This window comes from Uranotaenia lowii, chromosome 3 (assembly GCF_029784155.1).
Source record: "Uranotaenia lowii strain MFRU-FL chromosome 3, ASM2978415v1, whole genome shotgun sequence".
In the NCBI taxonomy this organism is placed as follows: Eukaryota; Metazoa; Arthropoda; class Insecta; order Diptera; family Culicidae; genus Uranotaenia; species Uranotaenia lowii.
The window spans coordinates 180,630,258-180,651,265 of NC_073693.1; the positions used below are offsets into that span (position 1 = coordinate 180,630,258).

Genomic DNA, 21,008 nt, shown 5'->3' on the forward strand with positions numbered 1-21,008 from the left:
TCTTGTTTCTTAACCAATTTTTACAAAATTTATATTTTTAGAAAGCTTGTAACGTGACTCAAAATTAGTTCTCATACAATATTGAGCTACAAATATCGATTTTAAAGTTATTCGAAGTCTAAGAAAAAAAGTCCGAAAAAACATGCTTCGGGGAAAAGACTGTAAGTCTGTTAATAACTGCTCGAAGAAAAATTCATTTAGTGCCCGAAAAAGCTGAAGTTAAAAGCTATATGTTGCGCATATGGAAATATTTTTTGAAATTTTTTTTAATGACCATGGCCACCAAAAATGTAGAAAAGTGGTGTAAAAACGTACTTTTTATAGAATCAACAGCCAAAGTCGTTCCAGTAACAATAAAAAAAATTTGAAAAGTGAATTGGAAAGTTGACGTAATTTGTGACATTTTTGCATCTTTAGATTTATAAAACACGAAATACAGAATTCTTGACGGTTATTTAAAAGAAGCTTGGGCAATAAAACTATATGCACAAGAAAGGCCATTTCATACTGGTTCTAGTGATGTAATTATATTAGCTTTAGAAAATTATGATAAATATTTTTCTGAAAGTAAAACCAGAATATTTGCGCTAATGCTTGTTTGTTTTTTCGTTTCCTTTCACCCGTCTTCGTGTGCAAATTGGCTTTGAGATATTGCCACCCACTGCGCCCGTCTGCCAAGCAAGAACTTGTGCTGGCTGACTTTTAAAAATTCAGAAGCTACTTGCCTATTTTATTTAGCATATTTTTGTTAAGCACCGTATTGACAATGTAATTATATCACTAGAATCGGTATAAAATAGCCTTTCTTGTGCATATAGTTTTATTACCCAAATCTTGCGTTAACATACTAAAAATCCAGTGCAAAGCGGAACGTAAGTGGAGGAATAATCTCAGAAAATCAAAATTGATAAAAATGTCTCAAAAAAGCTACATTTGAATAGCCGTCAAATATTCTGTGTTTCATTTTATTGTAAATCTTAAGATGCCAAAATGTTACAAATTACGTCAACTTTCCAATTCACTTTTCAAAAAAAAAATTATTGTTAGTGGAACGGCTTTGGCGGTTGATTTATTAAAAAGTACATTTTTTACACCACTTTTTTACATTTTTGGTGACCATGATCTTAAAAAATTTTGATTTTTTTTTCCTACATATGCAACATATATCTTTTAACTTCAGCTTTTTCAGGCACTAAGTGAATTTTTCTTCGAGCTCTTATTAACAGGCTTACAGTCTTTTCCACGAAGCAAGTTTTTTCGGACTTTTTTTCTTAGACTTCGAAAAACTTTAAAATAGATGTTTGTAGCTCAATATTTTCTGAGAACTATATTTGAGTCACGTTACAAGCTTTCCAAAAATATAAATTTTGTAAAATCGGTTAAGAAACAAAAGAGTTTTAGCGGAAAAGGTGTTAGGGGTCATTTGACCCCCGGCGGTATAAATAGGTATACCGCATACTCTATTTCGATACCTACAAACTTTTAAAAAAAATTTTATGAAAAAATACGTGCATTTTGAAAATAAAAATAGTCATGAAGAAAAATTTGCGAAAAAACAATTTTTAATGGAGTTACAGTCATTTGAAGTTCAAAAAATGTCAAATGTCGGCCGTTCGCCGAATACCACTATTCGGTACAGCTTTAAACATAATCATTTCTCCGTGATCATAATCAGAAAAAGCTCGATTTGTATATTTTTTTTTTTGGTATGTGTGCAAAGTTGATCTACACATATGTGGAAACAGAAATAAGGGTTCCAGTTATTTTTCAAGTAGTTATTCAATATTTTTTCCTGGGATTTTAATTATCTTATTCAGCCTCAAAGTATTCGATTATGGGGTTAATACTTTGTTCAAGTTAAGCATTTTTTGGTCGTTCCACCCTTTATTTCGTGTTATCTGTGTTCTTATAACAATACATTTGATAGGTTGCAACATGGATATCTACTGTCATCGACGCATCAGATCTTGGATAAGTTAGTAGCCGAAACACAGGAAACCATGTCAATGCGTCAAGGTTCACTTGAAGGAAGCCTAATACGTTTATTAGAAGATGCCGAAAATTGTAAACAATTACTGCCCAAGTTGCAAGAATCAGTTAGATGCGATCCCCATCCAATCGAAGTGCGTTTGAACAAAATGAAATCTGAGCTGAACTTCACAGTTACAAAATATTTAGAGGTAAATAATAGAGCACGGCTCTAAATTTAGCAAATGAACTTATTTTATGATTATTGTATCAAGGAAACAATGGAAACAATGCTACAGACTGGAATCGAACAATGTCCCAAAACTCTTGGTAACCAAACAATATTATTAGAGTTGCGAAAGGGATGTGAAGAGAGATTGGTCATTTCGGAAGAATTTCTGCAAAATTGTTTAGTGAATAGTGCAGGAGGGGAAATAATGAATCGAATAAGGTAATTAATAAATATTTGTTTCTTTTTGTTTTTTTTTTTTCGACATGTTTATTGTACGATTTTACAGTGAAGTTGAACAAGCAATGGCGAGTTTGATTTCTGATCGTGTAACAGATGAAGTGTTAGATGCATTAACGCGGTATAAACGTGGAACAAATACTATGGACTCTCCTCATAGTTTAGCAGATGACCCACAAACGCCAGACACAAGAAGTCGTTCTAGTCAAGTATGTTTTAATTATTTCAATTTTTGAAAACGTTTTTTGAATACATGCTATTTTAGGGATCTGATAGTCTTGTTCATTTTGGAACTCGTGGTCTAGATCTTCCCAAAATGGGACTAAATTCCCCAACTGTAAGTATAAGTTTAATTGCTGGAATTTATATCCATCCATATTATTTTAAGCATTCATCTACATTTAAATCATCTATACATATTCGATCATATTTATTCAACATGCAAACACCGCTAGAAATTGGAATATTTGAACCTTGTGAGTATATTTTACATAATTTCCCATTGTAATTTCGAAAAACCCTTTCTTCGTATAGAGCAATTATAAAACCAAATGTTTATTTAGGCTACACCACAACTTCAAATAAAACGGCGTTCTATAGCACGGAAGGTACGACCTCAATCAGTTGTTGGTCTGGGTATTGAAAATCTCAGCCTTACTCACATTCCTGATATGATAGACCCGTCATCCCCGGATCGTAGTTACAGTATTTCCCAAAAAGAATCTGCCGATCAAAAAGAAGACGAAAATTGTGATTCGATCACTGAGCTTCCTAGTCAATCTTTAACGCTTCAACATCTGGTTAAGAGTAAGTAGACTCCATAGATCATATAAACCTATATTGTACAGTATTCTTCCATTTTAAGGTCGACCCAAACGTGCAAAAACAAGGGCCCCTAAAAAACCTGTTATCAATGCTGAACCTTCAAACATTAATGTTGGGGATGGCATAGAAGCATTCTTCAGGCCAGGTTCTGCTACACCGTCAACACTTACACCACTTGTATCTCCGACTTCTGAGGAATGTAGTTCGCTCTCATTCGTTGATAGCCCGACTCTTAGTCGGGATGATGGTGGTCGATTTAGTAATGTTACCTCTGGGGAAACCACTCCTATTTTAGAGGAACGAAGGGTTATTAAACTAGAAAGGGCTTCTCCGTTAATGAGAAATGTGAATTGGTCGTCAAGGTCAAGGTCCTCGGACAACTTAGAGAAAGTTTCGCCGCTCATAAACAGAAAATCGCCCTTAGTTAAAAACACCACAGAACCTGACAAGTTTAGGAACTCCATTGCAAAACCATCAGAGCATGTTTTAATTACCAGTACCGACACTGCTTCCAAAGATAAATCTCCAAATAACGAGTCGGTTAAAAGTCACAACGCTGACCTACAGAAAAATAATGGAATAGCAAAAACTCCAGTAATATCGGCCAAGCCTAGACCTTGGTCTGTTTTGGGTCATGAGTCGAAAAACGAATTCGGAGGAAACGATTCAACGACAACGACACCTGAAATGATAGATAACGATGTAGATGTCGTGCTGATATCAGGTCAAACGCCTGGGGGATCGATTGTTGGTATCACTCCTGGTGCTATAAGCGGTGGTAGCATTGTGGGTATAACTCCAGGTAAAAACAATGTTTCTTTTTAAACTTCTTTCACTTGCATACATGCGGTGTCAAATAAGCCTAAACCTTTCCCCGTTCCACCTCTGGAAGTGTCGATTTGGGGAGGGTGATGGTTAAAAAGAGTGGCCAATTATATTGCTTTTGAATGATTTTTGCTACATGTTGTTTAAAATTTATCTTGTCTTTCTAGGTGCTGTTATTGAAAAAAAATCTGTCAGAGACATAGCAGCAAATCTGAATAAAATTGGTGGTGAGCATGTTTCTTTAAAATATTGCATGATATGAATGTTTCTATTTATTTTTTTTCGTTTTAATTATTTAATCAAAGAAAATCAAGAACAATTTTCTGTTGAAAGGCCACCTTTGCCTGGTCCAAGAACGGTGATACGAAAAAATAGTTTTGGTAGCACCCATCCTGCAAAAGATCGTGATAATAACCACATGAATCCTAGCGCTAGTGTAAGAAGTTCTAGTGATGTAATTGCTAAAACTAGAAGCATGACAAGTGTGCCAGACCTACGTGGAACAATTGAAGAGCCTATAACAAACGACAATTGTGACAATAAAGCTGGTCATGTGAAACGTATTGCTGGCACTAGTATCACAGCTCGTTTTGAGGTAGTTTTGTATTATTATTCTACGTTTGCTATTTCTATTTAGCATTTAGCAGTAATAACCTCTGATGTGTTTCTTTTTTTTCAGGAGACACTAGTTGAAGGTCTTCAAAAATCGTCTAGGAAACCAACGTATCGAGAGTCAAATTTTTTTAAAGATGATTCAATAGACGTATAGTTTTAGTTGGTGAACGTTCATAACAATATACTTGTTCAATTAGCTTCGTATGTAAAATAGCTACACGTTTGACAGTCATAAAAGTAATTCTAATCAAAAAAGTATTCGTGCACTAAAACCACAGACAAAATAAAAATATACAAGTCCTGTTTTGAAACACAAATTCAATAGACTGCGGTAATGAAGTACCGAAAACGGAAGATTTTTTTTTAAATATACATTTAATCGTGACTACCATTTCCAAGAGAAAAAAAACAAGTCTGAAGTATGTTATTTTACCGTTTGTAATTGGACTTCCTCATGTATTATGAGGCTATATAAGTCAAATTTTAGCACCACTGCTCTAGCAAATTTAGCGCTGCGCTTACCGAGAATACACTGAGAAGATAAAAATGAACAATGGTGCCAAATGCAATATAATTTTATTTGTATCAAATCCAATTCTACTTTAATAGCAGCAATGAGAAGGAAAGAAAGAAAAACGAAATCGATCACAGTCTTTTGAAAATATGGATTTGGAGATGAAAGGACGTTTTCAAAATATATGCATAATTACAGAAAGTATTCAGTCAACGTTATGATTAATTAATATTATTATTTTTCCTACTGAACCAAATCATCAGCTTCGAATTATAAGAAACAGTTTTTTTCTGGTATTTCATTTGACAAAAAATATGCTAGGTGCTAGGATTTTATTTCAATTCCATTCCGCTGTTAAACATTTTTGTTTATGTATTCAAATAGTGTAATAAGAGTCAAGTTTTGGATGCGATTAGCTAAAAAATAATTGTTTATTTATTTTGCCGAAAACTTCCGAGAAATAAAATTACCAACCTTTATTTTAGCAAAAACAGTCCAATTTGAATTTCTCTGAATACTCCCAACAATCAAGCGTGTTGACGGTTGAAATGCTAACGGTACATACATGGAAAATAAAAAAAAAAAGGTCAAATTTACCGAGAAGCGAGGTGATTTTTTCCCACCCATCTTTCTCGGTAAATTTTACCTTTTTTTATTCACTCAGCGAAAAAGTAAATAATACCGTTTCCCCATTCACTGATTTAAAAGGTAAATGCTAGTTGGTTTGAATGGTTTCTTCAGTAAAATAAAAAACAAAATTCATTCAAAAAATTGATATTTATTTGAGATAAAAAGGGACTTATCTTGAAATGTATCACCGTGTTTAAACAAAATATTGTTGAGGCAAATCCTTTCATCGCCAGACTCGTGACAATTGGGATTTACGTTCTTCCGAGCCAACATAGCCGCTTAATCCACCTGCATTGCATTAACACATTCACTCCCTTCTTCGTTCGACGAATCCGGTCAAGCCCTGCTTTTCCGGAATGATCTGGAGGATGACGTGGAAAACACCTCGAAGCTCTGTAGGCCGATCTGAAACAAAGGCAAAGTATTATGACGAGAACCAGCACAACTAAATGATATCTAAGAAAACACTTACCATTCTGTTCCGATTCTCACATATTGGGCACAAAGCAAAACTTGTTTCTAAACGACAAAACATCTTGAACTCAATAAACGGGTTTGACATTTTTTTTTTAAATTTACAACTAGTTTATTAAAGGCCTTTTTTTCCGCGTGTGTTAAAATCGTGGTTGGAAAAATGTTTGTGTTTTCATGTTTTTCAATAAATTAGAAGAATAGTTACACGGGGCAGTTTCCAATTATTGCGAAGATGGATCAACCTGTTAGGCCCTTGAATACCGATGCTGTTCTTCCCGAAACTTCCTGGTGCGAGTGAGCAAGCCTAGTGGGGGGTAGTGTTGTTCCCAAGGTCGGGTGTGGCCCACAAATGTCTGCGGACGAGTCTGAACAGTCCTCTTAGTCAAAATTGAAAAAATGACGAAAGCCGAAGCTAAGTATCCTTTACTTTTTAGTTAATTCTTGAAAAGGGAAATCGATATATTAAAAAAGTTTTAGGATGCGCAATAATTGCTTTGAGTAGTTATTCAGCATGGAGATTTGCTTTTCCGTACCGTTTGGAAATTCAAGTTCAAAATCTAGTTATCATTATTGACAAATTAAATATATAATAATAATTATTGACAAATGCCTTAAATTTTCATTTGAAATATTTCATTTTGCTTGAACTTGATTGGCGATTTGCAGCTCGAAACGACTCTCAGAGGGCCCTGCGATCAAAAGGGTGATATTATGGATAGAAACGTCAAGCTACATAGTATTTTTTCAAAACAAAGAGAAAAATTGTAGAATTTCGGCGTTCAGAGGTAAATTATTCGAGATTGAACTGTTGAATAAGGTAAGAAAAAGTAAACTACGTAATCGTGTATACTTTTTACCGTTTTAACTATACTGTTTTAACTTATATACGTTAATTTACAGATGACGAAAAACTCTGCAGTGCCACTGTGCAACAGCGTGGAAAGCCTGCCCGGAATCTATCCAATTGAGATCACAAAGGATTTTCTTAGAACTGGTAATAAACCACCCTTAAAATGATAATCTTCAACATTGATCAGTTTTAAAAACAAAATTAATATGTTTCTGAATTATTTTTAGATCCGTACCGAGTCTTGAAGAAATATACCTGGAAAAAAATATAAAACAATCCATAAAAAAGCGTGTATCTGGTTGCTTCCCCAAAACCTTAATCATTTGGTGAAATGGAGAAAGTGTTTAAAATTATCATTTGCATACCATGATGTACCACAGATCGAAAACAGATTCATGAACCAAGGCAATCAATTATGTAGTCAAAATTAGATGCGATTTTTTATGGAAGAAACTTCCTGCTAAGCCATGAATAATAAAGATTTAGAAATCCTGAATGCATACCAAAATTAGACAAATTCTATAGCCCCTAGCACCAAATCCAAAAAAGAAAATTATAACAAAAACCAGGTGTTCCTCAAGAAGAAATTATATAAAAAAAATCAGAATAATAACTTTTTCAATCATAAATTTTAAAAAAAATTACTGGATTTAAAATGATTGAACTTATAAAGCTTGCCGATACAAGAACATCAGTTGGACAATCGTAGTTACAGAAAATAAAAAGCCTTTCACGGAAATGATGCTTCATTTATCTAAGCTTAAGCGGAAACGCTGGATATGGAAATAACTTTTTTTAAATGGCGGTTTTCTCTCCAGTGCTTTGGATTCAGCAAAAGTAAATTTAAACATAGCTAGAGAAAAAGTTTCATTTTAATAACATCACATCAGAGTAGTGATTTTTTGAAATTTTCTCTCAAATTATAAATAGTAGATCTATCTTAAATTGACCGAACATCTAACGCAGTCTAACACAATCTACAAAACCGTTAGCTATCGTAACAGCATCTACATAATTCAATCCAAAAAAAAAATAAAGATGAATTTTGTAAGAATAACCATGAAAAACTTTATTTGCTCATGCAAAAAGCATTTAAATAAGTTAATTGCAGATTTTCTTACAAGTTCATGTCATTTTAATTTTATGAAATTCAGCTGTTTTCAAAAAACTTCTATTTTGAAAACAACTTATATTCACTGCCGTGTTAAAAAAACAGCTATCATCACCCTTTTTTTAGTACCAAAAGTGAAAATCAGTTGGCGCTGCATGTCAAAAAGTTTTGCTGCAAATCGCCAATATGTATTGTTGATATTTTTGAACTAATTTGTTTACAAATTTTCAAGGTGAAGATTACTGAGATGCCTTAAATATTCTCGTGCATGCATAAGTGATAATTGTTTTCATCATTTAAATATTATCTATACATTTCAATTGCAAGTTGTGGTAATATTTTTTTTTATCTAAATGAACAGATTTTGAATCCTTTAAAGAGGAATTATATAAATATTTTTTTTAGTTTTTGTTTCCGTATTGCTATTTGTGAATGGTAACAAGGTAAGATGTTAAACATGAATAAAAATATGCATTTTTTGTTTTTGATTATCTATGTATTAAAATAGCTTAACTCTATAATGGGGTTTAGTGGGGGGATTGGACAGGACATCAAACGATCGGACGACTGATATACAATGGATTGTGGGTTCAAGCCAGCCGGAGTATCTCGGCAAATTTGGAATCATGAGTAGGTTACTCAGGTACCTTTTCAGGATTCTTTATTTGTTTCGAACAGTTTGAAGAAAGAGAGATGAGTCAAACCTGTCCCAAGCCAGTGGTAACGGACCCCTTGGTAGTGCTGCAATTATTGTTGATGGGTTAAGCATGAACAATATTTGAATGTGCGATCGAGACTTCCCGTACCGCCTCGGGTCGAAAGACCTATCAGCCACTGGTGGGTTTTCATACATACATACATACAACTAGTTTATTAAAGGCCTTCAACTTTTACAAAGTTTTAATGTGCCGAGGGTATTCGTTTCACTAGTTAGTAGGGAAGGGGGCCGTATTTAATAGTCGCGGCGCCTGAACAGAAAAAAAACTTTAAACAAGGGACAAGGAAGGGGTTTATAGGGGTTATTCTTCTTATTATCAGTTTTCCATTAGGGTCCGGTGGTGGCCTTCTGTAGCTGTGGTTTCGGTAGCAACGGTTTGGTATCGGTTTCCGATCTTCTGGCCAGCCTTCTTCATAAATGTGTCGAACCCGTTGGATGAGAGGTGGTACTAATAAATAAACAAAACAGACATTCAATGAAGAACACACAAGGGAAGAGTTTTCGTGGGTAAGCGGACTAAACGACCTAGTCAGACAGTTTGAGATATTTGTAAATTGGGAACAAATATCCAAAATCTATGTTTTCCAGAATGTCTCGAATTGGAACACCAGGTAATCTATCTCGGGCCCTAAGGGTATCCAGTAGCCAAGCCCTCGTTTGACCATACCTTTCACACGTCCATACAACATGATTGATGTCGTGGTAGCCATCCCCACAAACGCAAACATTGGTTGCAGCGAGATTAATACGAAACGAGTGCGCGTCTCGTAAGGTAATCCTATACGAATTTTCGATCAGAACGCCCAATATCCCTGAAATTTCCAGCAAGAAATGGTAAGAGCGCTTCATCAGTTTCATCAATCGGATCGCCTCAACGGAGCTGAGACTATCCGAGTAGATGAAATAGTGGCCTAAGGCCCTACGGGCAGTGTGCGAATGTGTTCCAAGGTGCAGTAAATAGCGGCTAGCTCAGCAGTGTAAACGGAACATAGCTCTCGAAGCTTGAACGAAGCTTCAAAGCCCTCATTGCATTATACACTGCGAAGCCAGTCGCGTTGTCGATTCTAGAACCATCAGTGAAGAACATTTTTAACCCTCATCCGCATCAGAGTGTCATTTTGACACTTTTGCAAGTTTGAAGGCTTGTAACTTGTAACTTTTTTCAGAAGCTTCAAAATACAAAAATTTCTTCGGGGACCCTCAATGAATTCAAAAGTTCTTTAATATTGTATCTTTACTTTTTATGGACGAACCCTGGAAGCCTGGACAAAAAAACTCCCTTTTCCGACTTAGAGTGTCAATTTGACACTACAAAAGTAAAATCTATCTAAGTCGTTTGAATTTTTATGAATTTCATATAAAACTTATATCAATAGAAACCTTGTAATGTCAGTAAAATATGTTTAGAACAATATATGTATAGCTAAAGCTTCTAGTTTTCTCGTTATTCAGCATGAAAGAAAAAAATCCGAAAAAACATGCCTCAGGAAAACTGCTGTGGTGCATATGTTACACGTCCAAAAAAAATATTTGTCTTATGCATATGAAAGCTGAATGCGTGTCGTACGTTTCTTGGTTGGAAATTTTCTATTGTACACCCATAGAAGAGGTAACAGAAATCCAATGCCTTTTTAGCAAATCTCTGTGCCGATAATGCTCTGAAATGTGCACTGTGCCGAAGACGGTATGTTTGAAAAACCGTAACTGGCATAAGGACTCGGCTTCCAACCAAAATTATGCATGACCACTACATTCAAGCGAAACAAGAAAAACATTTTATGGGATTTCGTCCCTATTGGATAATCCATCCCAGAAACAAGAAAATAAAAATAATAACCACTGCGCCGTGGGGAGATTCGAACTCAAATCACCATTCAAATCGTCTTACCAGTCCGACATCTTAACCAGTGTACTATTCGAGCTTCATGCAGGACGAGGGATATTTGTCATAGGCTTTCTGTCACCGATCAATCACAAAAAAACGCACAACGGCGGCTTCCCGGCGTTTGGCCTCCTTTCAATGCATTCCTTTGTCTTTTGATGGAAACGGGAAAGGGAACGGGAGTGAAGGAAACGGGAAACCCATTGAATGATAACTGTGTTTGCTTACTGCCTGCTATTACATACACACGCTACATATACACAGCTGCTAAAGCCGGGCAGCTTGGCCGGTGATTGTTTGCCGGTGAATTGAAGGAATGTTTTTGTTGTTGCTTTTGCTACATACACACGCACAGCTTAGCCGTGGTTGTTTGCCGGTGGATTGAATTGAAGCAATGTTTTTTTGTTGCTTTTACTGCATACACACGCACAGCTTGGCCGTGGTTTTCCGGGTTTGCCGGTGCCGGTGGATTGAATTAGAAGGATATTTTTGTTGTTGCTTTTGCTACATTCACAGGCACAGTGCTCGGTTCGCTGGCTGCCTGGTGTTGGCCGGTATTTATTTCCATCCTTCTTCGTCTTGTGATGCGATAGGGAGGGACGTGCAAACGTTTTTATTTTGTTTCTTTCAGACATACGCAATTCGGTTAACTTGGGAGATTAATGCCAGTGGGAGCAAATCGAATCAGCACCGGTCGCGTTATCTTCTTGTACCAATGATGCTATGTAATTGACTACACGCCATTGGCACAGAGGCTGAATTTTGGGTGTACGAAATGCTAACGATGGGCCGGAAGTGTGGCTTCCATGAAGAGACGATCGTTATGTACATTTCAAGTGGTATTCGCAATTATATAAAACGATCGCGCCTGAGTATGTGTAAAGTTACTACAGCCGCTCAGTTGTTGGAAGAGTTGCGCAGGATTGACAGCATTGAATCTGTCGGAACGTCATCGCATTATATGCCGAAAGCTCCGGAGATGAGTGCCCCTAGCAATAGTGGTAAGCAGGCACGCGGTGAGTCGGCGAAGACCCGATGTTATAATTGCCGTGAGATTTGACATTCAGTGAGAATGTGTCCCACAGTGAAATGCCATGGCTGTAAAGAGATCGGTCACATGAAAAGTGAGTGTAAAGGTGCGAAACAGAAAAAAAAACAATCGCACGAACACCAAACCCGATCAATGCGTATTGTTGACCAGAAAAGTGCTTTCGTCAAAAATGTTACAATTTCCGGAACAACACTTAAGGCGCTGATCGACACTGGCGGCAAAATTTCGACGATCCAGGAAAAGTTTGCTCGAAATTTTGGAGAGCTGCTACCAAGCCATAAAGTTCTAAGTGGATTCGGCAAAAAAAGAAATTAAAGTGACGAGCAAAATTTGTGCCAATGTGAGTGTGGATGGCATAACATTGCCAGTTGAATTGCAAGTGGTCCCAACCTGGGTGCAAGATATTCTGGGAGAGGATTTTATTGATCGTGATCGACTCGTGATGGTGAAACGTACAGGAGACGTGAGATTTGAGTTGGAAGAAGTTTCACGATCACCAACACATTCCGTTGATGACACAATGACGGATGTTGCGCGCGTGTATGCGATTGCAGTGTAGGCTGAAAAGGAACCGATCTCAGATGCACAAATAAACAGCGACGGCACAGTAAGTAGCAACGAACAACTACTACTGTTGATGCAAAATTATCGATGTTGTTTTGCATTGAACATGAGAGAAATGGGTTGCGCGAAATCGGCAAGTATGAAAATAACGTAGCCCGATTTGGAGCCGGTGTTTGTAAAGCCTCGAAAATTGGAATACGCTCGAGAAAATGTTCTGCACGAGATTGTTCACGAACTATTGGATGCTGGCATAATTGCCGGAACAGAATCGCCGTATAATAGCCAAGTGGTTTTAGTTCCCAAGAAAAACCAACAGTTTCGAATGGATATTGATTATCGTTTGCTTAACGCAAAAACAGTGAGGGATAAATTTCCGATGCCGGACATCGAAACCTGCTTGCAGAAATTATCAAAGGCAACGTTATTTATCACCATCGGTTTGTACAGCGGCTATTATCAGATCCCACTCGATCCGGAATGCCAGAATAACACGGCATTTTCTACATCAAGCGGTCACTTTCGTTTCCTCCGGATGCCTTTGGTCTGGCTAACGGATGCGCAGTGTTTCAAAGAGCTATCAATAAAGTAGTGGAGAAGCTGAGGCAGCGGAATGTGGTTGTGGTGGCTTACATCGACGACTTGATAGTGCCGGGAAAAAATGAAGAAGAACTTCTCCAGAAATTTAAACATCTGCTCCAAGTGCTTCAAGTCGAAGGTTTTACGATGAATTTGAGAAAAAGTCAGTTCTTTAAAAACACAGTGAATTTTTTGGGCTTTGAAGTGAGTGTCGGTGAAGTTCGCCCTGGCGAATTAAAAACTGAAGCAGTGGCTGATTTTCCAGTGCCTGAATCAGTTCATGAAGTGCAACAGTTTTTAAGATTATCCGGATTTTTATAGCATTATTGCTGAACCGTTATTTCGTCTGTTGAAAAAAGAAGCTGAATTTAAGTGGGAAACGCACAGCAAGAAGCGTTTCTGAAGATTAAACAGTGCATGGTGCAACGCCCGTTGCTGGTGTTGTATGATTCGTCGGCAGAGCTAGAATTGCACATAGATGCTTCTAGTATTAGTAGGTTTAGCTGGCATGCTTCTGCAGAAAAGCGAGAGTGAGTGGCAACCGGTTGGATATTTTAGCCGAAAAACATCGAAAGATGAAGCCGTTTATCACAGCTACGAATTGGAGTTATAGGCTGTGGTGGCGAGTGTTGAACGGTTTCGCCAGTTTCACATCGGAAGATTTTTTGTGATCCGAACGGATTGTTCTGCTATTCGTGATACGTATGTGAAACGGGAGATGAACAGCAGAGTAGCCCGATATTTTTTGAAGTCGATGGAGTATGGTTTTCGCATTGAGGGGAATAAAATGCGACATGTGGATGCGCTCAGCCGAGCGCCGGTGGAAGAACCATCGGAAGTTGAGACGGTGGTGGAAAATATGTTGGTATTGGTGTCTAACACTGATTTTCTAGTCAGTATGCAGCGTCAAGATCAACGTCTGGTGGATATAGTTCTTCGTCTTGAATCGTGATCCCCTCTGCGACGAAGAACGAAAAATGCAACAGTGCTACGAATTGGATAACCATCGCCTCTACAAGAAAGTTGATGGAAGAAAGTGTTGGGTGGTACCGAACAATGTGCGTTCGAGAATTGTTAGGAGCTACCACGACGAAAGAGGTCATTTCGGTGAGCAGAAAGTGATCTCTATGCTGCAAGAGTTCTTTTGGTTCCGGAAGATGCGCAAATATGTGCGAGCGTATATCGAAGCGTGTCCCAAATGTGCGTTCTTTAAATCGAAGCAAGGACGACCCGAAGGTTTTTTGAATCCAATACCGAAAGAGCCAATACCGTTCCACACAGTGCACATGGATCATCTTGGTCCGTTTCCTAGGTCGTTGAAAGGAAACGAGCACATATTGGCCCTAAATTGTGAATTCTCCAAGTTCCTGTTGCTGAAGGCTGTAAAATCTACCAACACTCAACCTGTCGTGGAAATGGTTGAGGAAATGGCCAGTGTTTTTGGATTGCCGAGTAGGATCGTGACCGACCGAGGAACAGCGTTCACGTCGAAAGTGTTTAAAAAGTTTTGCGTCGACAACTGCATCGATCACGTTTTGGTCGCTCTGGGTACTCCGAGAGGAAACGGGCAAGTGGAAAGAGCTAATCGCACAATTCTGACAGCTCTACGTACAATGGTCGACGAAGAGGACAAGCGTTGGGATTCCAAGGTGAAAACTGTGCAAAGTACTATAAATAATGCACCAAATGCTACAACCGGCATTTCTCCAGCTTCGTTGGTGTTGTCGTACCGACCAAATGATGTGGTACAGAACGAGGTTATTTCGGTGGTCATGGCGGAAAATGAAGATTCGTTGCCGATCACCGAAGAGTTACGGCGTCGAGCTAAAGCAGCGGTCGAGGCAAATCAATTGATCCAGAAGAAACATTTTGACAAGCATCGTCGAGCAGCTTGTAGATACCAAGTTGATGATCTAGTGCTGGTTGTCAAGGATCAATACGTAGCAGGAGGAAGTCGTAAGTTGGAACCTCGCTTCAAGGGTCCTTACATCGTAACGGAGATTCTACCAAATGATCGTTACCGGGTGTCTACGGTTCCTGGTTCAGAGTGCGGTCCGAGAACGTTTTCTACAGTTTATTCTGCGGACCGTATGAAGAGATGGTGTGGAGCAATCGACCTTGAACAGCTGGTTGGAGCGGACGAAGGAAGCGATGCGGAGGAGTATAAGGAGGTCGATGAGGACATCTCTTAAGGTGTCCGAATGTAATGAATTTTATACGAAAAGGGTAGAACCCATTGAATTTTGTTAAACTCTCACAAGCTACACTAACACACACATTCATTCCTTATACCAAATACCTATCTGGAAATACAAATTATAAGCAGTCTATAGAAATCACCCAAAGTGTTCAGATCATTATCCGAAGATCTCCGATGGTGGGAATTAGCGTTTAATAATCCCTGGTGATTTTCGTGTTTTATTACATACGTTTAATTGATGAAGGTAATTAATCAATTAAACGTATAAATTTCTCTTATCTTCTGCGAACACCCAAAATTTCACTAAAATCAATCCAGCCGTTTCAGAGGATAAACTTTTTTCGATGCAAACAAAACTTATTGGTGTTAAAATGTTATACATATTAATTTCAATCGGTTCGGTTACTTCCATGTTTTTCGTTGACCTGATAAAAAGGCCTGTGCTAAAAGGTTTTCGTGCATAAATAAATCAATAATTACAATTCAATAATTACATTTAACAAACGACATTTTAAACATTATGATTCTAACATTTTCCCCTTCCATAAAGATTAACTTTCACATCGAAGAATGCTACACCCAAAATAATTTGCACGTCGCAAATACGTGAAAAACTACATAATTTTTATCCAATTGATTTTCACGTAGATCTACGAAATAAACACGTGAATACACCCTAAAAGGAATTTGTGCCTCATGAAGTTCACCTACACTTTACGTGAAATTTTAGTGAACTCAACGCAATGTTTTTATGAATTTTATTATTATTTTAGATTGAATCTAGCTGATTTAGAAATAAATTTGAATTGGTAATTTACTCAAAATAATTAGATGTTTTGTTCGATTTGATTTTAATTTTTATTTTTTTTTATAATGCACATTGAAAATCTCCTGAAATTCCTGATTGGCAGTTTTGTTTGTGAAATCCTGCAAAAATAATCAAACATTAATATCGCCGATCGTATTTGCATGTAAGGTTTTTACCTGGTCCGGATTTCGACGGCCTCTTTGATGTACCGAAGCTTTCCGTAAAAGGATCTTCCGTGGCCTAGAAAAAAAATTTATTTGGTTAGGAATTTAAATTTCACTGACCAATTATTTTATTTTTTATTTACATAGTATTCCGTCTCACGACATAACTTGACGAACATAATTCCTAAAATTCACTCGGTTCATAGCAACCGTTCTCCAATTTCTCGGGCACCCCACGTTCGCCAGATCACGCTCCACTTGGTCTAACCACCTCGCTCGTTGCGCTCCCGCTCGTCTTGTTCACTGACCAAATCAACAGTAAATCTATTCGGCTACAATTACTCACCTTCCAAATAATCCTAAGGCAATTGACAGAAGGCGAGAAAAAAACCTAACTTTCTTAAACATTTTTCTCTAGTGTCTAGAAGGAACGAAGTCAGCAAACTAACCTTATTTTATGTGAATTTTAGGGAAAAATTACTCGAAACCGATTTGAGCCATCCACTTAGATTTTACGTGAAATTCAAAAGGCAATCATGTGGAAGTATAGTGGTTACTACCAGGGCGAACTTGAAAATTTCTGGTTACTACAAGATTCACGTAGAATCGATATGATGCAACAAAATTTCAGTTTACGTGAAAAATCCCATAAAAATAATTTCTAAATTATTTTGGGTGTAGGCATACTGCATAAACTACCAAGGGCAAATGCATCGATGCCACATTTTGATCGGTATTATCAGTGTATCTTATTCTCACCCATAAAAGTCTCAATATAACAGAAAGAGATACACTGATAATACCGATCAAAATGTGGCATCGATGGGCAAATGGTAAATATCCGCGGACTCAATCTCGAACCGCCATTGAGATAGGACGCTTTTGAACAAGTGCTTAGTTTTCGCTGCTGAAAATTTTCATCGCCGCGTTTTTTCTAACCTTCGCTATCACGGACATCTCATCTTAAGGATTTTTCGTAGTGGAAATTAAAAGTGCTTAGTGATCAGTGTTTTGTTATTATGGGGGAAAATCCCCCTCCATGGGGCCCTGCCCCGCAGCCAAGCAGCTCAAACCGGAGAAGACTACCTGAATGGATGGACCCAAGAGGCGAACACGGAGAAATACAATTCCTCCTGCTGAAACCTTCCTCCACTGCCAAATTGCCCGCTTATCCTTTCATCATTTCCAAGACTGTGGAACTGGCTGTCGGTCAAATCGCTGGTGGCCATCCCTACGACAAAGGACAATCTTACCTGTTAAAGTAACTACTAGCTAGTGATCTAGCCAGCCAAGGGTTCACAAATGTTTACAGGTTTCTTAGAGAAGTGGACGGCAAGGAGGTTCCCACGGACACACTAGTCTTGACAATTCAAGGCACCACAGTCCCAGCTCGCATCCGATTTGGTTTCCTACAAACCCCAACACGCCAATACTACCCTCGCCCCATGATGTGTATGCAGTGTGGAAATTTCGGGCATACGAAAAAGCACTGCAAAAATGATGTGACCTGTCTTATCTGTGGAGAAAATAAATTGCACACGGATTGTCAGCGTCCTCCAAATTGTTTGAACTGCCAAAATCCCCATCCCACCACCAGCCGGGCCTGCCCTGCTTTCAAAGACGAACTTGAAATCATCAAGATCAGAACTGACCGCGGCATCTCTCACAGCGACGATGTTAAGGAGTACAGAACCCACCAAAATCAGACCAGTTCCATTCAACAACGACTGAATCAGATCCGGATCAACCCCAGCTGCTCCACCGATGACAAAGACCGTGAAATTGCCGAACTACGCAGACAGGTGGCATTCCTCACCGCACAAATTGTTACCTTTTCTCAGCTGGTGAAGAATAAAGAGCAAATCAACGAATCTCAGGACAACTCCGAAAGTGACACCAGTATGGAAAGCAACAACTCTGCCATCAGCAAGGCTTCCAACACCAAGCGTTTCTGGAGGACTTCATCGGACGATTCCCCTACCGGAACAGAAAATAAACAACTGGATGACAACAAAATGCCGAACCGTCCCAAAAAGAAATGTCAACGCAGACCGGACCATACTACACTTCCAACTAAAAACTTGACTGCGAACACCAACCAACAAAAATCCCATCCAACTCCACCGGTAAACCCATCTTATTTTCTGAAGACTGGTAAGTCAAACCAACCATAGATTCCATATTTAAAAATCTTTCCAATTATTTCCACTTTTCTGAACACTTCTATCTACCACTTTTCCTTCTATAATCATGGCCCAAAACAGTCGCAATAGCCCCACCCGAAAAACCATAACCAACTTTGCATTACAGTGGAATATATTTGGTCTCAGAACCCGGCTACCCGAACTAGAACTCCTTGTCTCAAAATTCTCCCCAATAATTCTCGCCCTTCAAGAAACCCTCTCCCCACATTCAACCACTCAGACAAATATAATAAACAGATATCACTTTTTGGCACATAAAAATCCCTCGAACCCCTAAAGCCGAGGCGTAGGCATTGGAATAAAAAACGGAACTCCATACTCCTCAGTTAACATTAACTCCCTACTCAACGTCATCTGTATACGGCTTGATGTCCCCATCAAAATCTCCGTAGTATCTCTTTATGCATCGCCATCACTGTCTTATGAAGACTACACTAAAAACTTTGAAGACCTTATTCCCCAAATACCGCCCCCTTTTATCCTACTCGGTGAATTCAACGCCCACTCTACGGAATGGGGTAGTACAACCGTTGACCGAAAGGGTGAGTTTATTGAGGACTTAGCCCAAACACAATGTCTTACCATTTTGAATGATGGCTCCCCTACACGCTTATGCCCTCGCACGGGCAACACAACAGCCATTGACCTAAGCATGGTCTCATGGACTCTTGGTCCTAAATTCGATTGGAAAGCCCTAGAAGACAATGGTGGAAGCGATCACTTTCCCCTCCTAATCAACCTACAACACCCCTCCCCAATAGCCGCAACAAGACCTCGTTGACGATATGATGAAGCCAAATGGGAAGATTACCAAACACATATCGACAACTTACTCTCCATGCATGAATCCATTTCTCTCGAGCAATTCAATAACATCCTGTTGAACGCGGGTACACAATTCATTCCCCGCACTAGTGGGATACCAGGGAAAACAGCGGTTCCATGGTGGGGACCTGAAGTCCGAGAAGCTCTGAAAAAACGAAGGAAGGCCCTGCGACTCCTGAGACGAATTCCAAATGATCATCCCAATAAACAAAATGCTCTGATAGCCTTCAAAAAAGCCAGGACAGCAGCAAGGTCCGCCGTCCGCTCCGCAAAAAACGAATGCTGGCTAAAGTTCACTGAAAAAATAAATCCCAACACCCCATTCAAAATCCTTTGGAGTAAAATCAAAATCCTCAATGGAGAGCCCCGGAAAAAATCAATTTCACCTGCTCCTTAACCACAACTATGCCAACGACCCACTTCTCCTTGCTGAAGCTTTCTGCCAGCACTTTTCTTCCACCAACAATATCCAACCAAATCTAAACCTATTTGAAGAAGCCCCACTCCCTATTCAAAATCTTTCTCTTAACTCCTCCTACAATTCCGACTTCACCCTAGAAGAACTTAACACTGCCCTACGTGAAGTCAAAGAACTCTCTTCCGGACCCGATGACATTGAATATCCGTTCTTAAAAAACTTGCCCCTATCTGGTAAAATAAAGTTTTTAAATATAATTACCCACATATGGAATGAAGGATCTATACCCGATATCTGGAAGCGCGGCCTAATAGTTCCAACCCCAAACCTCAAAAAGATCCAAGCAATATCGATAGCTATCGCCCCATTATCTTGATAGACTGTGCTGGTAAGATTAAGGAAAGGCTGGTCAATCACCGCCTCAATACTGTTCTTGACCAAAATCACCTCTTAGACGACCGCCAATACGCCTTTCGTCCCGGCCGATCAACTGACGACTATCTTTGCCTCCTAGAATGCATTCTGGATGATGCCTTAAGTCGTAGCCAACATATCGATCTTTTATCCTTGGACCTATCCAAAGCGTTTGATCGGGTCGATCATACTACCATATACTTACAGCACAGAGAACTTACAGCCCTAAGAGAATGGGGACTCGCCGGTAGACTATACCAATACATAAAAAGCTTTCTATCAAACCGCACTATCCAGGTCCTTATCAATAACTGTCTTTCCAACCCAAAGCCAATATTCACAGGGGTACCACAAGGATCAGTAATCTCTCCCACCCTCTTCCTTATCGCAATCAATTCTATCTTTAAAATCATCCCCGATCACACTAAGATCCTAGTCTACCCAGACGATATCACATTAGTCTCGATATCTCCTTTCGCACGCTTAGCACGCAATAGACTACAAATAACACTGGACAAAATAGCCAGCACCCAGAACGGGTTTCCAATTCTCTCCTGACAAGTCCAAACTCCTCCACCTGGGCCCTAACAGAAAGAAACTCAAAAAGCTCTCTCCTTTAAAACTACTTAATCAAGCCATCCCCCTCGTCCACTCCATCCGACTTTTGGGTGTTTGGATTGATGATCGACTGAATTTCTCAACTCATCTCAATCATGTCAGAAAAAGCACAAAACAAGACCAACATACTTCGTATCCTGAGTAAAACCCCAAGTCATGCCAACCGCGACTCCCTCCTAAGAATTGTCCATGGATGGATACTCCCATCAGTACTCTACGGACTTGGTTTCATCAGTAGGTCCGGCCCACGTCTCTATAATAAACTCGAATCCTTATACAATGGAT

General features: G+C 38.8%; 1 protein-coding gene and 1 long non-coding RNA gene across 4 annotated transcripts in view; both read left to right on the forward strand.

Annotated features, from left to right (window-relative positions):
• The window catches only part of LOC129751211 (F-actin-uncapping protein LRRC16A), a 42,055-nt gene extending 36,411 nt beyond the window's left edge, over positions 1 to 5,644 (forward strand). The window contains exons 11-20 of one of the 3 annotated variants that reach the window (XM_055746583.1): positions 1,928 to 2,180; positions 2,244 to 2,419; positions 2,487 to 2,646; positions 2,703 to 2,774; positions 2,893 to 2,913; positions 3,001 to 3,244; positions 3,303 to 4,064; positions 4,255 to 4,314; positions 4,393 to 4,682; positions 4,767 to 5,644. In XM_055746583.1, the coding sequence (XP_055602558.1) occupies positions 1,928 to 2,180; positions 2,244 to 2,419; positions 2,487 to 2,646; positions 2,703 to 2,774; positions 2,893 to 2,913; positions 3,001 to 3,244; positions 3,303 to 4,064; positions 4,255 to 4,314; positions 4,393 to 4,682; positions 4,767 to 4,856 (2,128 nt within the window). In that variant the 3' untranslated portion in view covers positions 4,857 to 5,644. The remainder of the gene's footprint in view (positions 1 to 1,927; positions 2,181 to 2,243; positions 2,420 to 2,486; positions 2,647 to 2,702; positions 2,775 to 2,892; positions 2,914 to 3,000; positions 3,245 to 3,302; positions 4,065 to 4,254; positions 4,315 to 4,392; positions 4,683 to 4,766) is intronic. The other 2 variants (XM_055746585.1, XM_055746584.1) reach the window with 2 other exon arrangements.
• Positions 5,645 to 7,031: 1,387 nt separating this feature from the next.
• Positions 7,032 to 7,631, forward strand: LOC129758293 (uncharacterized). The gene is made up of 3 exons (XR_008739939.1): positions 7,032 to 7,137; positions 7,221 to 7,314; positions 7,398 to 7,631. It is a non-coding gene; the product is annotated as an uncharacterized LOC129758293 (long non-coding RNA).
• Positions 7,632 to 21,008: the final 13,377 nt, after the last annotated feature.